Genomic DNA, 25,783 nt, shown 5'->3' on the forward strand with positions numbered 1-25,783 from the left:
GTCTGTCCCCATTACTGTCTGTGTAACTGTCCCAATTACAGTTGTGGTTCCAGTTCCTGTTGTCCCGCCCCTGTCCAGCCCATCTCCCATTCTGATCCTGTAGAGGTTCCTGCACCTCCTTTCAGACGACCTCCAGTCCATCCCACTGTCCAGCCTGGAATCCTGTCCTCTCCTGTCCCTGAGTCCTGGTGTCAGTTTCCTGTCCAGCCTGCTGTCAGGTTTCTGGTTGCAGCACAGGGTCCTGTTTCCACCCCTCACCCAACCGACTTTTTTTCTCTTTTTCCAGATGTCCCTGTCAAGGTTTCTGTCCCCAGGCCAGACCCTGCCATGTTACACTGGCCTCGGGTTCGCTTGTCAGCTGGTACGCACTTCAGGAGCTGCACGTTGGGGTGGGTATGTTCACGTGTGCTTTCATTTTCATTAAAAACCACATCAAAGATAACTCATGCTTGCATCCTGCCCCACACTCGTTAAACCGATGCGTGTTACCTCCATTGGTAGATGATGTACTGAATGTCTTCTAACCTGTTGGAGATGTCATTGTAGTAGTAGGTTTAGTTGAAGCTGTTGGACTTGTTGTATCAGTGTCCACTGGAGGAGGATTTACAGGTTTATATGGAGCCTCTGCAAGATTAGAAAAGTGTGATCAGTTATAAGTAATGAGGGTTCAGGGCTGTTATGTATTTAACAAGTTTAGATTTTCTACTACAGAACTGATGTATGTACAGTTTGGCCAAGCAGATGTGTTCAGTTCTCTGTGTGTCAGCGGTGGTGATACGTTGGCTACGTCTGAAGCTGCAGGGCTCTGTAGGTGCAGTGTGTCCTTCAGTCGTTTTCTGAGAGTGAATGAATTAGGGGCTCCTGGGTCGAGTCTCTCTGTCTCTCTGTCTCTCTCTCTCTCTCATTTCAGTTCAGTAAGCTTTATTGGCATGACCATATACAACTATAGTATTGCCAAAGCGGTATTACAACATGAACATTACACAACATTACAACCTTTGCAATCATGGAAATTAAGAATTCTGTTATAAAAGAACTTGAAGAGAAACAATAATTGGTCTGAAATAATAATAATTAGAAGAAGTAAAAGGGAAGAAGTGAAAAGAAAGGAAAATAAATAAATAATAAGGATGAAAAATAATAAATAGTTAATAATAATAAAAAATTGATAATAAATACTTAATAATAACAAATAGTTAATAATAATAAATAGTTAATAATGATAAATAGTTAGGTAACTTTTATAAACTGGGTAATATAGTCTGTGTGTGTGTGTGTGTGTATGTGTGTGTGTGTGTTTGGGTGGGTTAATCACTGTCCCTCATCTTATGGGAGGCAGATATGCATCACCCAGCTAAAGCGCTGCTTTTCTTCTTTTCGCCCAGTAGGATGGGCAGTTTGTCAGTGTTAGACAGACACTTAAAGTTGGGGTGGACCGTCCCAGATTTTTTTTTGCTGACAGAGTCTCTGTTCTCTGGGCAGACGCACATGTGTAAACAAAAGTTCTTCATTTCCAAAACAGGTAGACATAACGTCAGAAGTAACAAAATGATGCAAACTAAACACTGACTAAACAGAACACCAAAAAAGGAGAACAACGATACAGGAACTGTGCAGAAGCAATAAAACTGTGATGGAACGTTTGATACTAAGACATCGAAGCTTGTATCACACAGTGTCCCGAAGATTGTATCAGTTACTGTTACCACTAATGTTAGCACTAAAGTTACTAATAACACGTGACTAATGATGCTTGAAGCTTCAAACGTCACCGAACCACAGGATGAGGGTGAGAGTGTTTCATAAGTTTGGCACTGTCCTATAATGTATCTTTTTACTAAAAAATTGGAAAAAAAAATTGTACAACTGTGTCTGTTACAACAGCAGGTGGAATTACGGCAGCCACAGAACTGGCTACCTGAGACTTTAAAAAAAAAAGTGTGAAAAGTGTTTAAAGGAGCTTTTAATTTCAGAGCATTGTTTGTTTTTTTTTACCCACAGTGCATGAAACATAAGTCAGAGTGTATTTTAATTGCATGTGTTCAGTTTGAGTAGTGTGATTCAGTTTCAAATTTGATGTGGAATTTGTTTGCAGGAGTAACGTGTTTGTTGGTCAAACAAACTGATGTTATATAGACTATCGACTAAACATATACAGCCATAGACTGGAATGTCCAATTAAAGTGAAAGCTAAAATAAACAAGTTGACAGTCTATAGATTATTAACTAAATGTCTACAATCATGGACTGAATTCTCCAAATAAAGTGAAAGCTGCACTATGTAGATTGTATGCTGTCCACTACACTATAGGACAGAAACCTTGGTCTCACCATGAGAAACAGTGTCATCTTGAGGACTTACTGTGCCCTGGGCCTACATGGCATTGTGTTTATTGTGCCCTACGCTCTGGTGGAGCGATGTTTACCATGCTCTGCCCCTGGGTGATGTGGTGTTTAACATGCCCCAGGCTCTAGGTGGCGCTGTGTTTCGTGCCTGGGCTCTGCTGCATCCATCCCACAGGATGGTGTGGTCATGCACTGTTCAGTGAACTGTGCTGGTGTGGCCGTGTTTCCCTGCTCCACCTCCCGAGTCTGGGTCCATGACAACACCTGTAGTGAGAAGGTAACACTCACCGTCAGCAGCGTGGAGCACAAGGAGCAGATAAACACACACCTGCATTCTTACTGAGTTACACACACTGCACACAGCTACAGCAGGACTGCTGATACACACCATACACACTCTTCAATACAGTCTACTGAATGACTTCACAAGAACACTTATAGTGGAGAAGAAGTGTATTCAGATGAAACTCTGACAAACTAACCACCACACACACACACACCAAATATAGAGATGCAGTAGGTTTTGTAAGTTGTCATGTGGTACGTCCTCTTTCTTCCTTATCAGTCAGTGATCTATCAGATATTCTCACATTGTCAGTGAGGACGGTCTCATTCTTAGTTAAGTGGCTCCGTCCTTTGTCATAGAGACATGATGTAGAAGCTCAGGGGGTGAGACCCAACATAACCTCCCTCACTGCTGTTTGGTCATTTCAATTCACTACGACCCCCAAAGTACTTCAGAGGCTTATTAATGAAAACAGTGTAACGCTTCTTACTTGGAATGAGGAAAAGGTGCTACGGGGTAACCGCGATGCGTGGAGTTATCATGGAGTGACACACACACTGGTGTGGACAATCTGAAAGACTTTTATTCTCTCCTGGATCACTTCAAGCCAGGTCACACGGCTACCATCATTGTATTTACACGTAAAGAAAACAGTAAAAATCACCGTACAGCGTTACCAAAGAAAAAGGAGTGTTGAGAAGATGAGCAGAAAGGTGACGGTCGCCCCCCCCCCCCTCACTCTCGTGACATTACACACAACTGTGTCTGTTACAACAGCAGGTGGAATTACAGCAGCCACAGAACTGGCTACCTGAGACTTTTAAAAATGTTTGAACAGATGTTTAAAGGAGTATTTAATTTCAGAACATTATTTTTATACACAGTGCAGTGCATGAAACATAAGTCAGGGTGGATTTTAATTGCACATGTTCATCTCGAGTAGTGTGATTCAGTTTCAAATTTGATATGGAATTTGTTTGCAGGAGTAACGTGTTTGTTGGACAAAAACTGGTCTTCACTCTGTAAGAATGTCACTCCACCACTAGAGATGTGAACTCTACTCACACCACAAATGTACTGTTGCTTTCAGCTTCTGCATATCAAAAGCCTTTTCCTGGTCCATGCAATAACGTACAGGCTAAAGGTATGAATTATGTAAGTCAATAAAAAACATCAGTCTTATAGAAAATTGGACTTTTTACAAATAAATTATAAGTCTTGATAAGAAATTTGTAATGTTATAATCCCAGTGTTGCCATATGATTTACATAAAATTGTAGCATGGGTCCACCTAGTGGTAAAAAGTTAGATTGCAGCTTTTACTAGATTGTAAATTGTTGGTTTGAATTTTTTTTTTTTTACATGTAAACTCATAAGAACTCAGTTGATTATCCTACATTTTGACTCTATTCTCTTGATTATGAGTAAATACAGTGCCTATTCCTACAAAGGCATAATGATCTATTGCACTAATGTAAATTGTACTGTACTGTTACCGCCAAGATTTATTTGGTTAAAGAAGTAACATTTACTGTCACCAGGTAATGATTACTAACTATGATTATTTGCTTATTTGTCTTAGTGCATAGATATCTGTGCATATATATATATATATATATATATATATATATATATATATATATATATATATATATATATATATATATAACTGTAAAATCCACCTGATAAAAATAACTGCCAGAATGATAAATTGATAAATTGGTAGCCTAATAACCAATCTTTATCAAATTTATCAACTTTTACAATACGTTTTCAGATCATATCTAATGCTACAATGCTACAGCATGGTTTCTAAATAACACACATACTTTTATATACTCACAACCCACTTTACAGAGAGACAACTTGGGACACAGGGTCTGTGAGTTTGTAGACAAAAACAAATGCATCTGATTTAATGTTTTATATATGAATCCAAAGGGAATTGTGAAATAAAATTAATTGTCATAATTCATAATTGGTAAACAGGACAACACCTGATCATGTCTTACATGTTACCTGACTCTTAAATATGTACATGTATCAACTGGACTAGTGAAATTTTATTAGCACTTGAAACAAACTGGTGTGGCCATGTTTCCCTGCTCCACCTTCCGAGTCTGTGTCCATGACCACTGGGAGGCGTGTCTTTGGTGGGGAAGACTGTAACGGTGCCCTCCGTCTGGCTACGGTGGCAGCTACCACGTGGCTTTTGTTTATACTGTGTCTTTTGTTTAAAGGATCTTTGTGTTTTGCTGTTGTGCCATGCCACGCACAGGTCGCGTGTGCTCCGTCTCAGTCACTGTGCCACCTGTGTCGTTATGTGTTTCTTTCTTTCCTTTAAAACCACCGTTTTTAAGTGCTGTAACAGTTATTGTTACGTTGAGTTTCTTTCATTGTCTTCTGTGCCCATTCTTAGTTTCTCTTTGTTTGCTTTATCTGACTCTTCAGACAGAAACTGGCACTTCCTCCCTTTTTTGTACATTCTTCACCTGTGAAAGAACGCATGCATCTGTATTCATGGTTGTGGTGCAGCTCTGGAAATCAGTCACAGCTCGGGCAGAAGATATTTCAACGTTTTATTTAAGTCCACTGTGCCCAGTGTTGACACAGCACAAACCTGTTCTCACTTTCCTGAACCCTTTATCCATCTGTCTGAGTTTTATAATTGCTAAACTTTAGTGTGTCTCTTGCTCTGAGAGGACAGAACACAAGAGCTGAATAACAGGAACCATGTGCGTGATTACAGCTGTCAAATGGAAAGAGTGAGTTGGCTGTCGTCCAGGAAAGGAGTACTTCAGGAACAGCAGGGGGGTCAGGGAAACCACAAGGGTGTAGTGGAACTAAAGAAAGTGTGTGTGACCATGGGCTCACTCAGAGGGCTCACTCTCCTTACAGTTACTCTGTAAGAGAGCCTGAGTCCCCTGTGCACAAAGGTATTATTAAGTAAAGCAAAGCACTTCTGAGATAGTTCTGAAGTCATAGACAGCCTACCTGCTGCCCATGGTGCTGAAATTACAGAGTTAGTTTCAGCACCATAGACAAACACAAATGGAGCCATTTAGTAAATCTTAGTTCTTTTTTTGTTGAGGTTGCTGTTCAGTTTCCAGTTTTGTATGAAGGATTTACTAAAGATTGTGTGCTAAACATATATTCAGTGCTAACATTTCTCTCAAGGTGTCTCTCTCAACATCTCAAAAAGTTTAAGTCAATGTTACACAATTAACACAACTCAGAGTTCTTATTCTATATGTTACATTCTACATAAAATTCACCAGGTTGCCTTTACATTATGTGATGATGTCATTAGTTTGATGTTACATTATCAGTTATGATGTGTATGATGTCATATCCTGAGTTATCATTATTTTGATTCATATGGTTCCTCTTGCTAAAAAGGACACTCTGGGAGTAACATTAGCTAATGTTACCTTAAACAAAAATCAAGAGAATGCCAGATTGATCCTTCCCAAAAAAAACTGTTGAAGCTAAAATTGTACTGGGGAAATTTTCCTGTGGATTGGGGCTGTGAATTAGGGAAAAAAAAAGACAAATAGTGTGATTAATCGTCTTAGTACCTTCAGGATGGGAAAGAAAAAAAAAGATTCCTACTTACTGCTTAGTGTCATCAAGGAATGTTTTACAATATAAGTAGATTTTCCAATAGTTAACTAAAAGGTGAAGTGTGTGACAGGAAGTTAATGTTTATCATTTCTCTTATATTATCCTAGGGGGAAATATAAACATGCTGTGACAATTTGTGTGCGCTTCAATTAAGTAGTATTAAGGCACACCTCAAATCCACCATGTGTACCTCATCTCCATCAGGTGGACCTCCACCAGGCAGACCTCATCTTCACCAGGTACACCATAACTCCACCAGGTAGACATCAGCTCCATCAGTCACTCATCAGCTCCACTGGGAGGTCTGTAATATGTAAATTAGAGTCACATGTAACATTAGCAATCCTGCTCAAATTCTTAATCAATCATTTCATACATGTCTCACTGAATCCTTCGGAACTGGAAAATATACAAAACAGACATGGCAAGGAGACATATGTAATGATACAAGCTTCCAGTTTGTTTGCTCTTCATGCATGCTGGCTGACCATGAAGAACTTTCCACAGAAGTTGGTACCAACTCTCAGACCTCTTATTCTATCAGAGTTCACAAAACAGTTTATTCAGCTCATGTCCTGAACTTGTGCCAAACCAAATCTACTAAGTCAATAAAAAATCTCACAAGCTTAAGTCTGCTTTCCTTATCTTGTTAGAATAGCAGAAAAAGTACAAATACTCTTCAGCTAACTTTGGGATCAAATGAACACTGGACACAACATTTGAACATTTCACTCTTTGTATGTAGGTTAGCAAAGAACATGATCATAAGAAATCTCAGTAATACTGGCATGCCAGGCACTGCAGAGACAAGCTTCATAACCTTACCAATAGAATCATGTGCTAAATAAAACATATAAGGGGTTTAATTCCATGTGAGCTGGAACTGAACTGAAAATCAAAATTCACTGCGTGCACAATGCTGTTCTCCCTTTTGGAATAAAATTAACAATATACTTCAACAGCTCCACATCTAGATTGCTTTCTTTGAGGGGCAGTAAAACATAATGGGTTGGCATGTCATGCTCACGGACCGGAGCGCAGCCCGTTTCCATGACTACCTAACCACTTACTTGTTTTCTCTCTCTCTCTCTCTCTCTCTCTCTCTCTCTCTCTCTTTCTCTCTCTCTCTCTCTCTGTTTTATTCTGTTCCCTCGTCCGTTGTACTTTCTCACTGTTCTCTCGTCTACGTTGCTTTCTCTTTTCGCGTCAGGTGTTGTCCCGTTGCTTCGTTTCTGTTTAGGTTTCTTTAGCATTTTCATATACGATAGTGTTGTGTGCTTTTCCTTTTAGTTCTGTTACCTGTGTTTGTCTCTTACCTTTAGTCTCGCTAAAGTAGCCTGGTCTGTTTGCTCCCCTTCCTTGTTTCTTCTTCCCTCGCTTGTCTTAGTTTTATGTTTCGTTGTTTTCCCGTTTGTCTTTCCTTAAATATTTATTTCCCTAATTTACGTAGTGTTCATCCTCACCCTGATTAGCCTGTTCTTCTTTTGTTTGTTCCTTGGTTTTGTCCTGTATTGTGTTCTCCTGGTGTTTATTAAACTTGTTCCTTTTCACTGTTCTGTCTATAGTTTGTTTTCTCCTGTTTTTGATTCCGCTCACTCGCATGTCAGAGACGATGGTACTACGCACGTGTGTTCGCCCTCCACCTTCCACGAGTTACGCACGTTTAGTCATATTTTGAAATCCAGAACTGTATTAAGGGCTTGATTAGAGGAGGGATGTGAGGAGATGCAGTAAAAAAAATACATGTGGACAACCAACCGTTTGTAAAACATATCTCCCTTTCCACGACATTTGGATTGATATTAATGTGATGTCACTTAAGATGTCTTACTATTGTCACTCTAACCTTATGTGTGATTTACACGCTAAGTTACGTTGGGCATATCAGGAATTCCTCGTATCAAACGAGGTGGATCCGTAGAGTCTCGATCTTTCTCTTTACATTGGTGACTCAGTGGAGGGTTTGGTGCGTCATGCATCTGCCTTGCATGATTCTAGAAATGCAACAAGATCTATGCACTTTATTCAAGAAGCAAAATTATAACCAGCATTAACCAGTGAAAGATGTTTGGAGTTAATAAAACAGAAAATATTGTCTTAATTATCTTAATATATAATTATATGCATTTTTTCTCTGTAAAGGCAAATAAATGTTACACCATCAGCTCATGCTACAGTACGTCTATGCATTTAAACCACATAAAGGCTCAGAGAGAGTTTGCAGCTGATCCCGATGACAAATGATGACAGCAGAGCTAATGATACAGGCTTAAATTGAAATATGAGGTAAATAACTAAAATAAAAATGCATACACCTGAGACTGAAATGTGCTTTGTGGCCAAATGTGTGCTTTCAAAAAGCTTTCAAAACTTGCGATGGCGAGGAATCATTCAAGTTGTGTGAAGGTTCTCAGAGAGGTCAGTGGTACCGAGAATACAAAGAGCTCTGAAAGTACTAAGTACATGTTAGCTAATATGAAAAAAGACTGCCATCCTGTATAGCTGATAAAAAGAACTGCACTTATGTACACAGATCAGTTAGTGTATTCGAAGACCGCAGCAGCTGAGTTTGGAATGAGACTACACAGCCTCACAGGAATCAATACCAGAGGTAACGATGCCAGCGTACACGGTTTTGGCATCAGTAATGTTAACTAAAGGATAAATGCTGTGCAATGTTCCTGCTCTATTTGAAACAGCCCCTCAGTGGTTAATGTTTAAAGGACTGACCTCAGATTACACCAAACAGGCTATAAAATGTATGAACTCAATCCCAATAGTTTACTGCTGACAGGACGTGGATGGTAAGTAAATGTACTGTAAGATGACTGATATTCTGGAGATACAAGTAATTATTTCCTCAGATCTTGTTTGAACTAAATGGCAAACACTTCAACAGTGATCTATTACATCTTTAAAAATGTAAAAACTGAATTAAAGACTAGACTCAGAAGTAGTCTCCATGAAGGCTATCACGTATATACCTCTCTTATGAAAATCCATGTGTTGACTATTTTCTAATGTAATAGTTTTGTTTAAATGAACCTGAATGTGACACATTTTAAATCTGTGCAGTGCTTCTGCAGGTGTTAAAATGTGGGGAAAGGTCCAGTGCTGTTTGATTGTTGTCCTCATACTGTCAGTGGACTGGACTGTAGGCATCAAGGACCAGGATCATGATCATGACCATTCAGCAGATCACCATCAACATCTCCATCATGGCAACGATGCAGCCCACCCCCACCACGATGGAGAAGACAAACCCTGCCACAAACTCTCACCCCACAATGCAGACTTTGCCTTCTCCCTCTACAAGAAGCTGGCCAGCCGTCCTGACACCCAGGGCAAGAATATCTTCTTCTCTCCTCTGAGTATCTTCATGGCTCTATCCATGCTGGCCCTGGGGGCCAAAGGTGATACCCATTCACAAATCTTCAGCACCCTGGACTACAGTGCTCTCACAGCTGATCAGGTCAATGAAGGCTATGAGCACCTTCTCCACATGCTGGACCACAGCCAGGATGCCCTACTGTTGGAGATAGGAGGAGCTGCAGCTGTACAAAAAGGCTTCAAGCCTGAAGACAAGTTTCTGAAAGATATCCAGCACTTCTACAAAGGTGAAGCCTTCAGTGTGGACTTTTCCATACCTGAAGTCGCTGTGCAGGAGATCAACAAGTTAATTGCCAAAAAGACCAAGAACATGATCACTGATATGGTCAAGAGTCTGGATGCTGCCACTGTGATGATGCTCATCAACTATATGTATTTCAAAGGTAAGAGTAGACAAGTAGATCCCACTAGAGATTAAATAATTTTTCATGTATTTCACCTGAACTGCAGTAACCAGTTTTGTATTTCACTCTGTCAGGTAAATGGCAAGAGGCTTTTAAAGTGGAGGACACCAGCAAAGGTGACTTTCATGTGGATGAGAACACCACAGTGTCTGTGGATATGATGAACAGAAATGGTGAATATGACTTCTACTATGACCAGGGCAACTTTACGTCTGTTATCATGCTGCCATATAATGGAAACGCCTCCATGATGATCGTCCTGCCTGACCAGGGAAAAATGGAGGAGGTGGAGAAACACATCAGTAAGGATCACCTCAAGTACTGGAAGGACAAAGTCCACAAAATGTAATGTATCATGAAATGCTTTTTAAAATATACTTTAATTTATACATATTAAGTACTACCACAAAGTAAAACCTTTACTCCCTGACAAGGTTACCAATGACAAAAAAGTATTAAATAAATATTTTTGCTTATGCTATTCCATGTAAGAGTGCGTTTGCATGACTGACCATGTCTGTTCTCCAGCACTTTGGACTTGTATATGCCCAAGTTCTCAGTGTCTGCTTCCTCCTGTCTTGGGGACACTCTGAAGGACATGGGAATGGTTAATGCATTCTCAGACAGTGCAGACTTCTCTGGAATCAGTAAGGGGGCCAAGGTGGCAGTTTCCAAGGTATGTGGAGAAATGCTGTCATGTCTAGAGTGTCACATTATGAGTGTGGGAAATATTGTTAATAGACTGCCCATCTTAAATATCCAGTAGAATTTTGACTGCACTCTGAGCCTCAAATTTAAAAAAAAAAAAAAAGTGAATTTCTAGGTTTGCCTCTCTTGATATGACACAATATAAAGTTACATTTGTATAGTGCCTTTCAAGTACCCAAGGACACTTTACAATCAACACACTGCACAATGCTTTTACACCCAGTCAACACACTGGTGAGATGCAGCAGGCAAATTCCATCTGTTGTCCACCAAGGACTGTTCAGAAGTTAATGCATCTACTGCTTACATACATTAAAGTGTCATTCAATGACTGCCCAGGCTGGTCCTTCCCCACAGGTCCTGCACAAGGCCGTCCTCAGCGTGGATGAGCAGGGCACTCAGGCTACAGCTGCAACTACTCTTGAATTCATGCCCTTGTCATTGCTTTTCAAAACAGAAGTCAACAGACCGTTCCTAGTTTTCATTGTGGAGAAGAACACCAGGAGTATCCTGTTCATGGGAAAGATAACCAACCCCACTGTGTAGTGGTAGACGTCTCCCACACAGTCTAGTCAGCAGTATGATGGGAGTGCTACTGAATTCTCTCTCATATCAATTAGCAACAAATATAGTCACGTCTCTGTATTATCTCAGAGCAATGAAAGGCTAAAGGTTGTGCTAGTTTAGTGAGCTACATATAGAAGGGACTTCATTTAGCTATAATTAAACTTAAAATTAAATGCTCCTTTCAGACTTAGTCCAGTTCCCTTACACCAGATATGAGAAAAAGTAACAGACTGTTGGATTATTTCTGATGGCATAGTGAATACAGATGTACACAAACCCAGGTATGTGAATGGAAATAAAGTTGTTGAGTGATATTTGAATGGGTCTTCATTTGTTTTGACAAACCAATCATGGCAGTCTGTAGCACACAAATCAGGGGCAGTTATAACATTAGGGATGTTTGTCATATGTATCAGTGTTTCATACACGTATTACTTAAGTCATATGGAACTATGTAATTCTAAAACAGACATAGCGATGTGACAGACGTACATTAAGCTCCAAACTCTCTAACTGTCCTGTGATTCATTTATAAATCAGTTTTGAGTTCTTTCCCAGTGTGTTGTCTTGTATGTTGATTCACTATGATGATCTGATCACAGCAGTTGGTGCAACATCCAGGCCCCTCTGAGTCTGTCAGAGTTCAAAATCAGATTTATCACCTTTGATTTGGTGTCAGATAAAGTAAAAGGAATTACACTAACGCTGTGTCTAAGCCAGTAACTGGATGGGCCATATTTGTAAAAATATGTATACAGTTGTAGTTTGTCCATTTGAACAGTAACTGAGTCAGAAATCAGACTTTAAAATGCTGTTCTCCATTTTAAGAATGTACAATGTATGGTAGCTAGATCTGACATTGAGGATTTTAGAGGGGATCTGCATTAGAGAGTAAGAATTTTAGTTCTTTTTTTCAAATGTATTTGATCTTATATGACTTAATGTCTGTACTGGATCTGAAAACCCCCTTGTCCTGTAACAGATATCTTAACTTTATTATATATCTCTAGGGTTAGCTAAAACCATGCATATTAAAAGTAATATGTTTTAAACCATTTTATTCTTAGATTTAGTGCTTAGATTTTTACCAAGGCCCAATCCCCTCTCATTTTTCCTCCTACTCCTTGTTTTCAAGTGTCATCTTGCCCCTTGGGACTGAGTTACAAAGGGTAGTGGTTGAAATCTTCCCCCTTGCTTCTGCATCCATTTTTTCAATGATTCACAAGGGATTCTGAGAAATTTCTCCTAATGGAGAAGTGTGACTCTGAAAACCCTCAGTTTGGAGGGCCATTTAGCCCTAAGACCTCACCCTAGCCCTCTATCAGACACCCAACCCCTACTCATGAACACTGCATATGGAGGGCCAGTGCTAAGTGGTAGGGTCAAGGGGTGAAATGTGATTGGGCCCAAGTGAAGGTGTATGAGACACAGGAACATGATAAATAATGATGTTACTGGGGGCCGCAATGACTGGATTTAAACCTCTGTGCTAGCTGAGCTGTTTTTAAAAAGAAACACGTGATCTGAGCGAGCTGTTAGTCATGGTTTTGGTCCTTCAGGTTTTAACCAGCAATTTTTAGTATTAAGTGTAACGGCTCATATCAAAGGCAGAGTCTAATTATAACTGATCACCCAGGCTCTGTTTAACTGGCTTGTCAAATATCTTTCAAATACACAATAAATAGAATAATACAAATGTTTACACTTTAATACAAGAAAAAAGGATTTGTGGTGGAGGGGACATAAACATCCAAAGTTTGAAACACCATTCATTACCAAAAAACAACCCACACTATTGCTGATTTTATGTATTTATGCTCTGTGATGTTTGCTGTGTATACACTTTATATTTACACTCTATTGCTGATTTTATGTATTTATGTATTTTATGTTTATAAAGTGTCATGGCTACACTATAAGTAGCATATGCAGATTTTGTCCACCAGTAGACTGGCTGTGTTACATGGCTGCTTTAATGGCAAGTTGTCAACAAGGAGGCTTTTTCAGCCTTCTGGTGGTTTCTCAAGCCTCGTCTTTCTTCCCCCACACACTGAAACCACAACATGCATGTTTAGTTCACAAAGGCACCAGGGGCCCCATGGGCTCTGTGAAACTACACAATGAAAAAACAGACCTCAGGTGTTCTCAGGACTCACAAGACACTACTTTACTGTAGTGGCATCCTTGTGGACTTCAATGAAGTACTGCTGAGAGATTTCTGGACTGATCTCTGGAGTCAGTGTGTGTCCACAGTGGTAGTGGAGTTATGGGTGTAGAGTTGTCAGTGTGTGCTATTGTTTCCATAGTGACAATGCTGCTGAGTTTGTGTCTTCTCTTCACTAAAGGTGAGTGTGAAATTAATTCAGGTTGATCAGGGGTGAGGCACCCTGACAGATGTAACATACGTGTGTCACAACAAGACTTTTCTAAGAGGGGCCTTTGTGAAGCTGTTATGTAGGGTGATGCCACCCGAAGGAGATCCAGCTAACAAACCCTGATTAGCTCCCGGCTTGTGGCCTCCCTCTGGTAGCTGTGAACTGGCGAGCCACCTGTTACTTAACCAACATCACATCAATTAACAACACTGGAGGACGCCACAACTGTTCAATGAACAGGTTGGTATTTCCATGACTTTTCAATGCTAGGCTGCACACCATTGTCAGGATCTTCAAATATCCTCTGACAAATGGTTCCATTTAAAAACAGTATAATAGCTATTTTTAAATCATTTATCTTTGCTCTGTTGCCAAGCAGAGATTCTATAGACATTTTAGTTACTTTATAATGTTGCCAAGCAGGTTTTCTATGTTTGTTGTCTGTCAAAACTACATTCTTCCTCTTTTTTGTCACTCATGCTGTCTATATTGTTTTTTTTTCCATTTGCTTGATTGCATTTGTGTGTGTTTGTGTGTATGTGTGTGTATGTGTGTGTGTGTGTGTGTGTGTGTGTGTGTGTGTGTGTGTGTCTGTATGTGTGTGTGTGTGTGTGTGTGTGTGTGTGTGTGCTTAATTTGAATTTCATTTGATTCTGTGTAATCTGCATTATCCATTGGAGTGGATGCTGGTTTGCTTTTCCGACTGTGTACTACAGTGGAGTAAGTGACATCATCCTGTAGGAATAACACCATACTCACCATTAAATCTCTATCAAGCACAGTGATACTGTCATCATTAGACTGAACCCACAACTTTTGACTGTTCCAGACCTTCTGTGTTAAGCCATGTTTAGAGCAGTACTTTAACCAGATGTTACTCAAATGCACCACCATGTTGTAATGAATGCCATTAGGGTTGCAAGCAGTCAGCACTGAGGTAGTAGATGCCAATTTTAATTTTAGATTAAAACTGCAGCTATGAACATGAGATTTATTTGAGCCGTTAACACACGTAATACATAAAACTCTCTCTGAACAAACTTCTCTCACTTCTCCATTCTGAGAGTGTAGTGATCACTGCAGAAAATCACTCCAGATGAAGCATCTGCGTCAAAGCATTTAGGTGGTGTCATTTAGCTTTTTATCTGAAATCAAAATCAGCAAAACCTACCCCAAACTAGCAAGGCCTCCTTTTGGGTCTACATAAGCTTATAGAGGGTGCCTGTGGTGGTTCAGTCTGCACTCTGGCAGGGAACGTGGAGATGGAGAACGTCACTGCTTACACAGGAGTCTCGGTCCTGCTGCCCTGCTTCTGCACTGACCCGCACGCCAGACCTGAGAGTTTACACTGGCACAATTCAGCCAGAAGCACGTGGAGTGTAATGCTCAGTGAGAGTGCCAGCTTGACCTCTGGCTTCCATTCCCAATCCAATGGCCAGACCGAGAGAGTTAACCAGGACCTGGAACGCACCCTTCACTATCTGGCCTCTTCCTGCACATCCCCTTGGTCTGAGCACCTATTTTGGGCAGAGTTCACCCACAACACCCTGTGGCACTCCTCCTTAGATATGTCACCATTCGAGTGCCAGTACGGTTATGCTCTGCCCATGTTTGCCGACCAGGAGGCTGAGCAGACGGTCAGGCGCTACTGCTTGGCCTGGCAGAGGGCATGCAGGGCTCTCTTATCTGCTACAGCTGCTCAAAATCGTTATGCCGACTTATCGGCTGGGACAGCGGGTTTGGCTATCGGCCAAGGACCTGCCTTTGTGTGGTTATACCTGCAAACTCACCCCTCGCTACATCGGGCCATTCAAGGTTCTTCTCCGCGTAAACCCTGTTTCTTATCACCTTGCCCTTCCCTCACCCCACTTTCCACATATCTCGCATTAGGCCTGTATTGTGTTCGGTGGGCTCCTCCGACCCGTCGGGTCCGCGCATGGTGGACGGTGCACTGGCGTACACGGTCAAGCATCTCTTGGATGTCCGGCAGGTTCATGGTGGAGTCCAGTATTTGGTGGACTGGGAGGGATACGGGCCCGAGGAGCAGTCCTGGGTCCCCTCCTGTCACATCCTGGACCGTGAACTCATTTAGGCTTTTCGGCAGGATCGTGCGGCTGGCCTTGGGACATCCGGAGCTGCCCCTTCCGGGGGGAATACTGTAAGGGTTGGACCAGGCCGAGGCCCCCTCCGGCCACCAGAGGGAGGCCTTGAGTCAACCACACTACTAATCAGGCTTGATGCCCAACAGCTGGGCTAGACCTTATATAAGCCCAGTGACCCAGTCACTCAGTGCTGGGTCTTTGCTAAGGTTTTGAGCAAAGCTCCTAGCTGATAACTTCAGGTATTGATGACTGTGAGTCCCTGTGCTACACCTCATTTCTTCCCTGCAAGGGTGTCTGTGTTTTTACACATCCCCTCCCCTCTCCAGTTTTCCCCTCTCTAGTCTGTCTCTCTCCCAAGGTTCTTCTTAGCCATTAAAGTTCCTCCCTGTTTTCTGGTTTGTTTGGGAAGTTTTAGTTTGGTTTTCCTCAGTGCATGGGTGTTGCCATTTCTTCCCGCCATGTCCTTTGTTCTCCCTTTTTCCACGCTCAACGTGGTGTTTAGTTTTTTTTTCCTTTTGTTTTACCTGATCCAAGATCTAACTCTTCTGCACAGGGACTCACCCTTGTTAGAGTGTGGTTGCTCACCCAGTAGGCTAGTGGTGTCATCACTTAGCTGTTACAGATACATTCTTGAACTGCTTTACAGATGATCTTTCCTAGAAAGGGCCATACTCATAGATACTTTATAAATGCTTCCCAGCATTCATACCTGATTCTACACTAGATCCTACTTTTCAAAGCCCTATTAATATGATCAGTTAATTATTCATGTTGTGTTTACAGCTTGTTTGTGTTTATTTTTGATGAGGTGTGATGTTTGGTTGTTAGATTGTAGATTGTTTTGTATTGTTTTTTCATGGTGCTTTTATTACCCAGTTTGATTTGTTAAACTACCCTTCAGGAATTTCTGCTCAAGCTTACCGTGGCCTGCACAGTGTTGTATTCCCAAAGCTTGAGGAGCTGAAGACAGACCTGGTAGCTGTGAAAGAAACACACCACCTAAAGGTGGCAGGTTATGGTGAGACTGATGAAGACATTGAAGACCCATATGAGGATGTTGCCACGGATGCCTCAACAGATGATGAATTCTAGACTCCATCCTGTCCACTGCACTTACCACATTTATTTGAAATCTGTATGCCTATATAATACATGTAATGATGTTTTTTATCCTTGTCTCTTTGTAGCTAGGTTGTTTGGTTGGGTGTTCTTTATAGGCTATAAGAAAATTTTTAAAATGTATGCTAACCTTTTTTCTTTTCGGCAGTAAGTAACCTTTGTGAAGATGCGATCAAAACATTGTGTTATAAAACACATTTTGGAATAGCCCCTGTAAAACCACATGCAGGTTATATTGGGGCTACAATTCTGCACTTTTAAAAAATCTATATTTAAAAAATAATATGCAAGAAAGTGTTTGCATAACTGCATAGCCTTAGTACTGAAACACCAGACTAAAGATAAGCTGTTTTGTTGAACATTGTATTGTGATCAATAAGCCTAACTTTCAGTTACAATTATATAATTTCTTAAGAATGTATTATTGTTGTTGTTGCTTAGGTTGCATTTTGATCCTTAATGAGTGTTCAAATGACTTTGGATTATAACGAACACAGAGCGAGTGAATTGTACCTACATGGAAGGATTACTAATTAATGAATATATAGTTTACATGTATATGTTATATTTACTTTATTTATTGAGATTTTTTAATCTGAGCCAGATAACAAAATGATAGCATAAAGAGGGGGAAATGATTTTAAAATGTGATTTCTGATATGAGACTATAATGTCATTTCAGCTGCACTTCTGTCATTGTTCTAAACAGCCACTGAACAGAATTTAGCGCTCCATTATGCCATAATGTGTGTCATTCTATTTCTGACCCCAGATCAGTTTATTGAGAGGATTTGCTGATGACGATCATTTTACACAAAACATCAACAGAGACTACAAACAATTCTTCACGCATAAGAGGTACTGAGAAACGAAAACAAAACGTAAGTAGAATTTAATTTTATCTACAAAAGCAGATACTAAATATTTGATAACGGAATCGTATTATAAACAAGTAGCCAATATGCGAATTTAAAATGAGAACACATTTTTATGATAGAGAACTTTTGACTGAACGGAGAACTAATTAGTGGGCTGATAGTGAGCTCCCCGCCCCACTAGTCACGTGGTACGGCCCGCCGCCTGCAGTGGGAGTTCATGGTCTTGTGTGAAACCACGACTATGTAGTCACACACACCTGCACCGGGTTATTCTCCTAATGTCTGTGTGTGTTTAAACCCCGGTTGGTGTGTGCGTCCTTGTCGGTCTGTGTTCTCGCTAATGTTTAGGTACGTGGTGCACTTTATGTTTGTAAGCTGTGTTCAACGTTGCTCATGTTCATCTTGACTGTTTCGTGTGAGCGCCACTGTGTTCGTTATTCGTGTTCTTCTAATAAACGTCTGTCTACGTCAAGCGAGTTTGTTTAATTTAACGGACCGCACAAATATTTTATAAATGCGGAATAAGTGAATAGAGAATGAACTAAATAAATGGGACGTAGCTGAAAATATTCGCGTAACCGAACTCCATTAGATGAAATAGGTTGACTGAGACAAGGGAAAGTGACTTCTGCGCTTGTTTTAGAAAAGCCTCTGTAAGACCACGAGTGTGGCCATTATGCACTGTCGGACAACAGACAACCTTTGTTTCACATTTATTAACATTTGTAGAAGAAATTGAGCTACGGGTGGCCATTTGTTCTGTTACATAATAACTGTATATAAAACAAAGTCTACAGGCGTTGATTGCTCATTTCCATATAGAGATATGAAACTGGGATACAAAAGTAATCTTGCGCACAAATGCAGCATGTAAAATAAGTTTTGTTTGTAGAAAATTGTGTTGTAATCAAAGCCTAATATTCATTTCAAATGCAATTACTTCTTAGGAATAAAGCTTTCATTCTTAAAAATTAAAGGTTTTTTTTTGTTGTTGTCCAAAAACACATGCAAACTGTTATGACTTTTTAAAAGAAAGTAAACAGCTTTATTATTGTTCAATACAATAGAGCTTTCTTCCGCCCGTTCTAGATGCCAAGGGACAAGTTCATTAATATCATTACCAGAAGACACAAGAGTCATAGAGACCCTGCTACCATTGCTGGGTTTAAGCAGCATTACTCAGCCAATCTGGGAGAAAGTGTAAGTGTCTAGATCATTTTATACTATAATTTTAATGATTTATATAGACTGTATCCACAGTTTTATTTATTTAGCCTTCACACTTTCCTGACTTGTACAGATGGTAGTCCAAAATATGCTGTCCATTAGTGGAGTTTCCACTGCCCAGGTGGGGTCAATGGATGATTCATTTCCTTTACAATTCATCACTGATTATTTATCACTTCTCACCCAAGAAACGGGAGGACTGTAAGGAGGTTCGTACCATCCCGAGCAGAACTGCTGAACACTTTATGATCACAGAGTCAACGGGAGATATTTGCTCTTTGGACCACAGCGCCCATGTAGAAGGTGCAGATGTATTTTCTTGCAAAAATCTAGCTTTCCATTAAGAACACACAGTAGGACATGATGTTTGTTCACTTTAAATATGTGCCTGTACTTTATTATGTAATTGCATTTGTATTAATTTTTTGGGGGAAAAAAAACATCTGTAGATGTAAGAGAGGATCTGGGTGGAGTAGCAGAATCTATTACAGAGGCAGTTAAAGTGGAGAACACCCCAGCTGGTGAGTAGCATCAAAGCACCACATTAATAATCAGAGTTTACATACATCCACTCCATGGACACCAGTTTAAAAATTCTACTTTTATTTCAAATATAAAGGTTCAGAATGCAAGAAGTTGAAGAGAGTACGCATCTTCTTCAGACGAACATGGCAGGCTATAAAAAGCACTTTGTCCTGTGCCAGGCGCTCCAACAAAATTAGCCCTACTCTTTAAATGTTCCCAGCTCTTTTTACCAATTTATTTTGTATTTCTTTTTTCCCTTCATTTTCCCCAACCTGTCTTTTCATTTTCTGAAATATTTTTTGACTTTTTGATTTATTTTTGATTAATAAACTTTACTTCATGCAAAGATATAGTCTGTTTGCATTCTGGACCTTTTAATCATATTTTTCATTCTAAGACCAGCCAGGTTATAATTCTAATTCGGCCAAATAAATCTTGAATGATTCAACTCACTTTAATAACATTTTTAGATTATCACATATATGTACAGTTTCAGGTCACTCAGCATTAAGAGAGAATTTCACACTCACCTTTAGTGAGAGGAAGTACAGTAAAGAGAAAACACAAACTGAGCATCCTTGTCTCTATGGAAACACCATTGACCTCCCAGCACACACTGACAACTCTACACCTAGATCTCCACTACCACTGTGGACATACACTGACTCCAGAACTCTCACAGCATTACTTCAGTACTCCAGACCCTAATGTCCACCCAGCAGAGAGGAACTGGGAGCAAATGAACTTGGCCAGAGCTCTTATGTTTCTTTTCAAGTTCACATCACCAGCTTTACGGAGACATACAAAACCACACACAGTGCCATCATGTCCTTTGACTGTGAGGACTTTGGTTGTTTCTTCTTTTGTGATGTATCCCACAACCCCACACTGACCATGATGCTGCATCTGTGAAACCATATAGGAGACACACATGCTCATTATAAAGCAAAGGGGGTGGAGTCTGATGTAGAGGAGAGAAACAAACAGACATATATTATCCCATCGCTCTTATTCTCAAACTCCTCTTTCTAAGTTTATAGTTTTAAAATGCAGTTTATAGAGTTAATCACCTCAAAGCTTGCGCATATACAAATTTTTGCACTACTTTTTCATAGCTTGATATATTTTAGGTTTGCACTGTCTTATGTTGTCCTGTGTACTTAATATTTTATTCATTGTATCAAATTTGTTTTATTGGTAAATATACTTTGAACTATTATGCACTGTCACTACAGAATGCTGTGTGCTTTGTCTTCAGAGTCTATAAGCATGCAAACATACACACACACACACACACATTTAAGAATTTATAGATAGTGAGAGGACCTGCTTTTTGTTTGGTTTTTCAGTTTCCACATCACAATAATTTCTTGTGGACCATTGCTTATGTAGAAAAGTTCTTTAAGATTTTTTGTGAGTAATATGAAGTTCTGAATTTACTGAATGAGTCAAAAACAAACAACAAAAACCTGCATTACTCACAATAAGAACCTATTTGAACTTTGATAAACTCTGTTAATCAGCCTTTGAACATAGACATGGTTTGGGTAGTACATGAGCAGTCCCTTTTCTCAGTGAAGTACTGACATCTCTTCTCACAGTACACAATATTCCCCAAATTATCAGTAACCATACCAGTCCTACACATACTAAACCTGTTTTGTACTAAATTAAATTCAAACTAGACCTGCCATTGAGAACACACTGGAGCCTAGTTCTAGTTTTAGTCTGTGTTTAAAACATCATCCTTTATCCCAATTTCACGTTAGAATAGACCCAGCAGTCAGAGTTGTGCTGTTTTGATTATTAAACTACACTTTACCGAATAAAAGTAGTATTTTGTACTATTTCTAGCTAGAAACCACTGATAAGCCTGTCATGGCATAAGGCAAGAAATAGACTAGAAGGAAACTGAGCTTGTGAGTGTGTGACCACAGTTTAGCTGCAGAGGGACAGAAGCAACACGGTTGTCACTTCTGGTCTAAAATGGGCTTTAGACTCTGATCTGGTACCCACTGCCCACTGGTTGGAACTGTGAGAAATGAAACTGCAGCAGACGTCAGACATCCTGAGCTCTCAGACCAGAACAGTCTCCTCCTTTTTCTGGGGTGTTCATAAGGTGTTTTGAGACCAAAATGTTTATTGACTTTAAAAACTGCACATATTCACATTAAAATGCATACACATTTCTAATACTTTTCTACCACAATTTAGTCCACAAACCATATTTTTCTCACACCACTAATAGATTAAGAACACTGCTGTAAAAGTGGAGCCTGGATGTTATATTTGATGTATTCATTAAGCTGAGTTATTTCATGACACAAGCATTTACATGAAAGTAGGGTCATACACTGACTATGACTGCAGACATTAGCATTAGGGTATTTACAGCAGGAGACAAACAGGAAATATCTGGGAACAATTACTGGGAGGGGTAAGAGACAAAACTCACATGAGACACCATAATCAGTACGGGTGGGCAACTATGTTTCATCCACCCTCACCCTCAGCACTTTAGCTCCCCAGGGTTGTGTCCTAAGCCCCATGCTCTACTCACTGTACACCTACGCTGTGTGGCCACTTCCAGCTCTACCATCAATGCCAAGTTTGCTGACGATACTGTCGTCATGGGTCTGATCTCGGACAACGATGAGAGGGCCTACCTGGAGGAGATTAAACACCTGGAAAACTGGTGCCAGGAAAATAATCTCCTCCTAAACGTCAGCAAGACAAAGGAGTTGATTGTGGACTGCAGCAAGAAGCAGGAGCGGCACTACCAACCTGTTAGGATTAATGGAACCACGGTGGAGAGAGTAGACAGTTTCAGGTACCTTGGAGTTCACATCTCGCAGGACCTGTCCTGGTCCCACCACACCAACTCTCTGGCATGCACTATTGAGAGCATCCTCACATGAGTCTGGTTTGGGAACTGCACCAAGCAAAACAGACAAGCACTCCAGAGCATGGTGCGTTCAGCAGAGCGGAACTTCATATGGAACTTCCTGACCTGTAGACCACCTAATACAAGTGGTGCCAGACCAAGGCTAGGAGGATTGTGAAGGAATCCACCCATCCCAACAATAGGCTCTTCTCTCTGTTGAGGTCAGGGAAGCGCTTTTGCTCCCTGAAGACCAACACAGAGAGACTGAAGAGGAGCTTCTTCCCGCAGGCCATTTGGGCCCTGAATCAGGCCAACTGATGGAACTGAAGGGACTACTCTGTGTATGATGTCCACAAACATCATAAAACAAAACAAAACAAACAAACAAAAAAAAAACTGTGAATTGTAAATTGTAAAAACTGGAAATTGTACATTGTATATATGCATAGTATACATCCTGTCTTCATTCATCATAACATATTTATTTATTCATTAAACCACTCTCCATTACCCTGTATCTCTCCTCAGCCATGGACAGAGCAGTTACATAAAGCATTTCACTGCCAGTTATAGCATGTATGACTATGTACGTGACAAAGAGTCTGAGGTCACATGTGTCAGGCCTCTGCTACCAGGCCAGTGTTGAGAGATCATTCCTGAGCCCCCCACCCCCCACCCCCCCAATTAAATTAAATAAATAAACATATTTAATAAAGCCATATGTGCAGAGCATGACTAGCCTGACTGTGTACTGCTTTCCCAGTGGGTTTTCGCATTACACACACATACTTATTCACACAGTGACTATGTTTTCACTGGCTTATCATCAAGAGAAAAAGGATGTGAGTTTTGCCTACCACATGCTCAGTGTCTCCATCGAGGGTTGGCCGGATAACCTCAGATAACCTCAGATAATCTCAACCAAAACCCTAGTACCATGCTATTCTTAATCAGTTCAATAACAGTGTTTTTATGAGGAACTCCATCCTTAGAAATTATATTGTAGCCTTGCATTATTCAATTCCATAGAAATGTATTTTTATAATGGGCTTCTCAGCAGGTGTTATCACAAGGCAACAATTACATAAATCAGCTTTAAGAGATCGAGAATCCAGGCTCATCCTCTTCTGTTCGACACGGGATGGTATGATCATTATAGTTCCCTAATATACACACCCTTGTACGTGGACATGCCTAATAATTTAGTCTCTCTTTCTGCTGAGGTTCACCTACCCCTGATGTCATGATGTTATTGAGCCTACACCCGTCTCATCTGCCATGGCTACTCCCTCCACCCACTGATGTCCCCTGTTGTAGCCCACCACACCTCCACCCCAGCCAACTAATTCTCCGTTGCCTTTGATGGACATTCTCTTGTGGGATGGGTTTCGGACATGTGCACACATTTGGACAAGACTAAGACCTCTAGAGAACCAGACTAGACATTAACTGCTTATTTTTTCATTTTATTATTATTTATTTATTTTTCTCATAAAATTGTTACTAAATTATCATTGTGGTGACCGTTGTTGGCCAGAGGAGGATGGGCTTTGATTTTATAAGGTGTGTGGGTCTAGTTATTGATGTGTATACATGTATTTGTGTGTTTGTGTGTGTGTACTGGTATATGTAAATACCTCTTTTCGTCCAGTAGGATGAGTCCCAGCAGCAGAAGGACAACACGAATGAGGATAGAGTAGTACTGCCTGTGAGAGACATTTTGGGAAATATTGCCACTTGTATTGTCTGTGCATTGTCTGTGCTGCTATGTTGCCACTGTTGGGCCCCTGAGCAAGGCCCTTAACCTACAATAGCTCAAATTGTCATAACTGTAAATTGCTTTGGATAAAAACATCAGGTAAATGTTTTATCTGATTGGATCTCTGAACCATTTCTGATTTCTTACTCCTATTTTTTGCCCCTCTTGGATTTGTCTGCCTGGATATTTTGTCTCTCTAGATTTTGACCTGGACTGTAGCTCATCTCTGTGATGCTCCCTGGCTCTGTTTATCCTATAGTACAGGCTCTGACCCTTGCCTGTGTTTTGACCGTGGTGGATTATCCTTTTCAGATTAAAAAACCACGTTTCATTTTATCCTCGAGCATCTGGATTTCTCTGAAACATCACAGTGTCACTGGAGTGAATGTGACATTGTTCATCAAAATCCCTACTGAGCCAGTTAGTGATTGACTGAGTACACCATGAAGTTCAGAGCTGGATCACAGCAGAGCTTAAAGCCCATGAATTTCAAAAAGTAGCATGGTCATGTGTATGTGTGTGTGTATCTGCATGAGCTGTCCAGTTTTCCTGACCAAGTGGACCAAGAGCTGCATCATATACAGAATGAACAAGTGAGGAATAAATAACACAAACAGAAATAAACAAGTGAGCACATTTCACACATCTCACCAAAGTGCACCCAGATTAGCAATATATATGTGAGGAGGAAGAGATGCATGCTGGGAACACTCACATCGGTAAACTGGTAGCTGTTGCCACAGTGGTGTGTGTGGGTGCTTGTGTGTGTGTATATATATATATATATATATATATATATATATATATATATATATATATTTATTTATTTTTTTTATTTTATTTTTTTTGTGGTGGGTAGGGGTGTATCACTTTAGCAGGTTTATCACTTTGAATGTACATTTACTATGTTTGTAAAATGATGTCTTTATCCAGGTCCTTCAAATGTGGGTCTGGCCATCCTGCAGAAGCTGTGCATGTTTATGTGTGTGTGTGTGTGTGTGTGTGTGTGTGTGTGTGTGTGTGTGTGTGTGTGTGTGTGTGTGTGTGTGTGTTAGTTACGTACAAATGAGGAATAAATAACACAAACAGAAATAAACAAGTGAGCACATTTCACACATAGCACCCAGTGCACCCAGATTAGCAATACATATGTGAGGAGGAAGAGGTGCATGCTGGGAATTGTCACATCTGTAAATTGGTAGCCATGACTATGGTGACATCAGAATAATTTAGGACTAAATAAGAAAACAGTATTTAACCTGGAGTCACTGGAGTGAATTTATGCTGCTAGAGTCATTTAGTGATTGACTGATTAAACCATGAAGTTTAGAACTGGATAATTGACACTGATGAGGATTTGGAGACTGTTTGACAATCTTCATGGGTGAGTGAAAGAAGTAAATATGTTATTCACACACCACTCAGAGGAACAGCACAGCAGAATTTTAAACTCACAAACCCAGAAAGGAAGCATGTGTGTGTGTGTGTGTGTTTGTGTGTGTGTGTGTGTGTCTGTGTGTGTGTGTTGTGGATAGAAGTTTGTCAGAGTTTCATTTGAATTCACTTCCTCTCCAATATAAGTGTACTTG

General features: G+C 40.3%; 1 protein-coding gene and 2 long non-coding RNA genes across 4 annotated transcripts in view; all 3 read left to right on the plus strand.

Annotated features, from left to right (window-relative positions):
• The window catches only part of LOC145647300 (uncharacterized), a 498,552-nt gene that overhangs the window by 217,379 nt on the left and 255,390 nt on the right, over window positions 1–25,783 (plus strand). The gene's annotated exons all lie outside the window — the stretch shown is intronic.
• Window positions 9,340–11,840, plus strand: LOC145660439 (alpha-1-antitrypsin homolog). The gene is made up of 4 exons (XM_081694383.1): window positions 9,340–10,029; window positions 10,125–10,393; window positions 10,565–10,726; window positions 11,116–11,840. The coding sequence occupies exons 1-4, from the start codon at window positions 9,351–9,353 to the stop codon at window positions 11,302–11,304; spliced, it is 1,299 nt and encodes a 432-aa protein (XP_081550509.1). The 5' UTR covers window positions 9,340–9,350; the 3' UTR covers window positions 11,305–11,840.
• Window positions 18,018–19,305, plus strand: LOC145643486 (uncharacterized). Its single transcript, XR_014115922.1, has 3 exons — window positions 18,018–18,147; window positions 18,889–18,999; window positions 19,215–19,305. It is a non-coding gene; the product is annotated as an uncharacterized LOC145643486 (long non-coding RNA).

Source organism: Electrophorus electricus, chromosome 2, assembly GCF_041902795.1.
Source record: "Electrophorus electricus isolate QZ-2024a chromosome 2, ASM4190279v1, whole genome shotgun sequence".
NCBI lineage: Eukaryota > Metazoa > Chordata > Actinopteri > Gymnotiformes > Gymnotidae > Electrophorus > Electrophorus electricus.

What these genes read in the sequence shown, in the direction of transcription:
- LOC145660439 (XM_081694383.1), top strand. Translation starts at nt 9,351, where the DNA reads ATGTGGGGAAAGGTCCAGTGCTGTTTGATTGTTGTCCTCATACTGTCA. An exon ending in GGAAGGACAAAGTCCACAAA is followed by an intron (nt 10,394 to 10,564) that starts ATGTAATGTATC and finishes CATGACTGACCA; the next exon opens with TGTCTGTTCTCCAGCACTTT. An exon ending in CCAAGGTGGCAGTTTCCAAG is followed by an intron (nt 10,727 to 11,115) that starts GTATGTGGAGAA and finishes CCTTCCCCACAG; the next exon opens with GTCCTGCACAAGGCCGTCCT.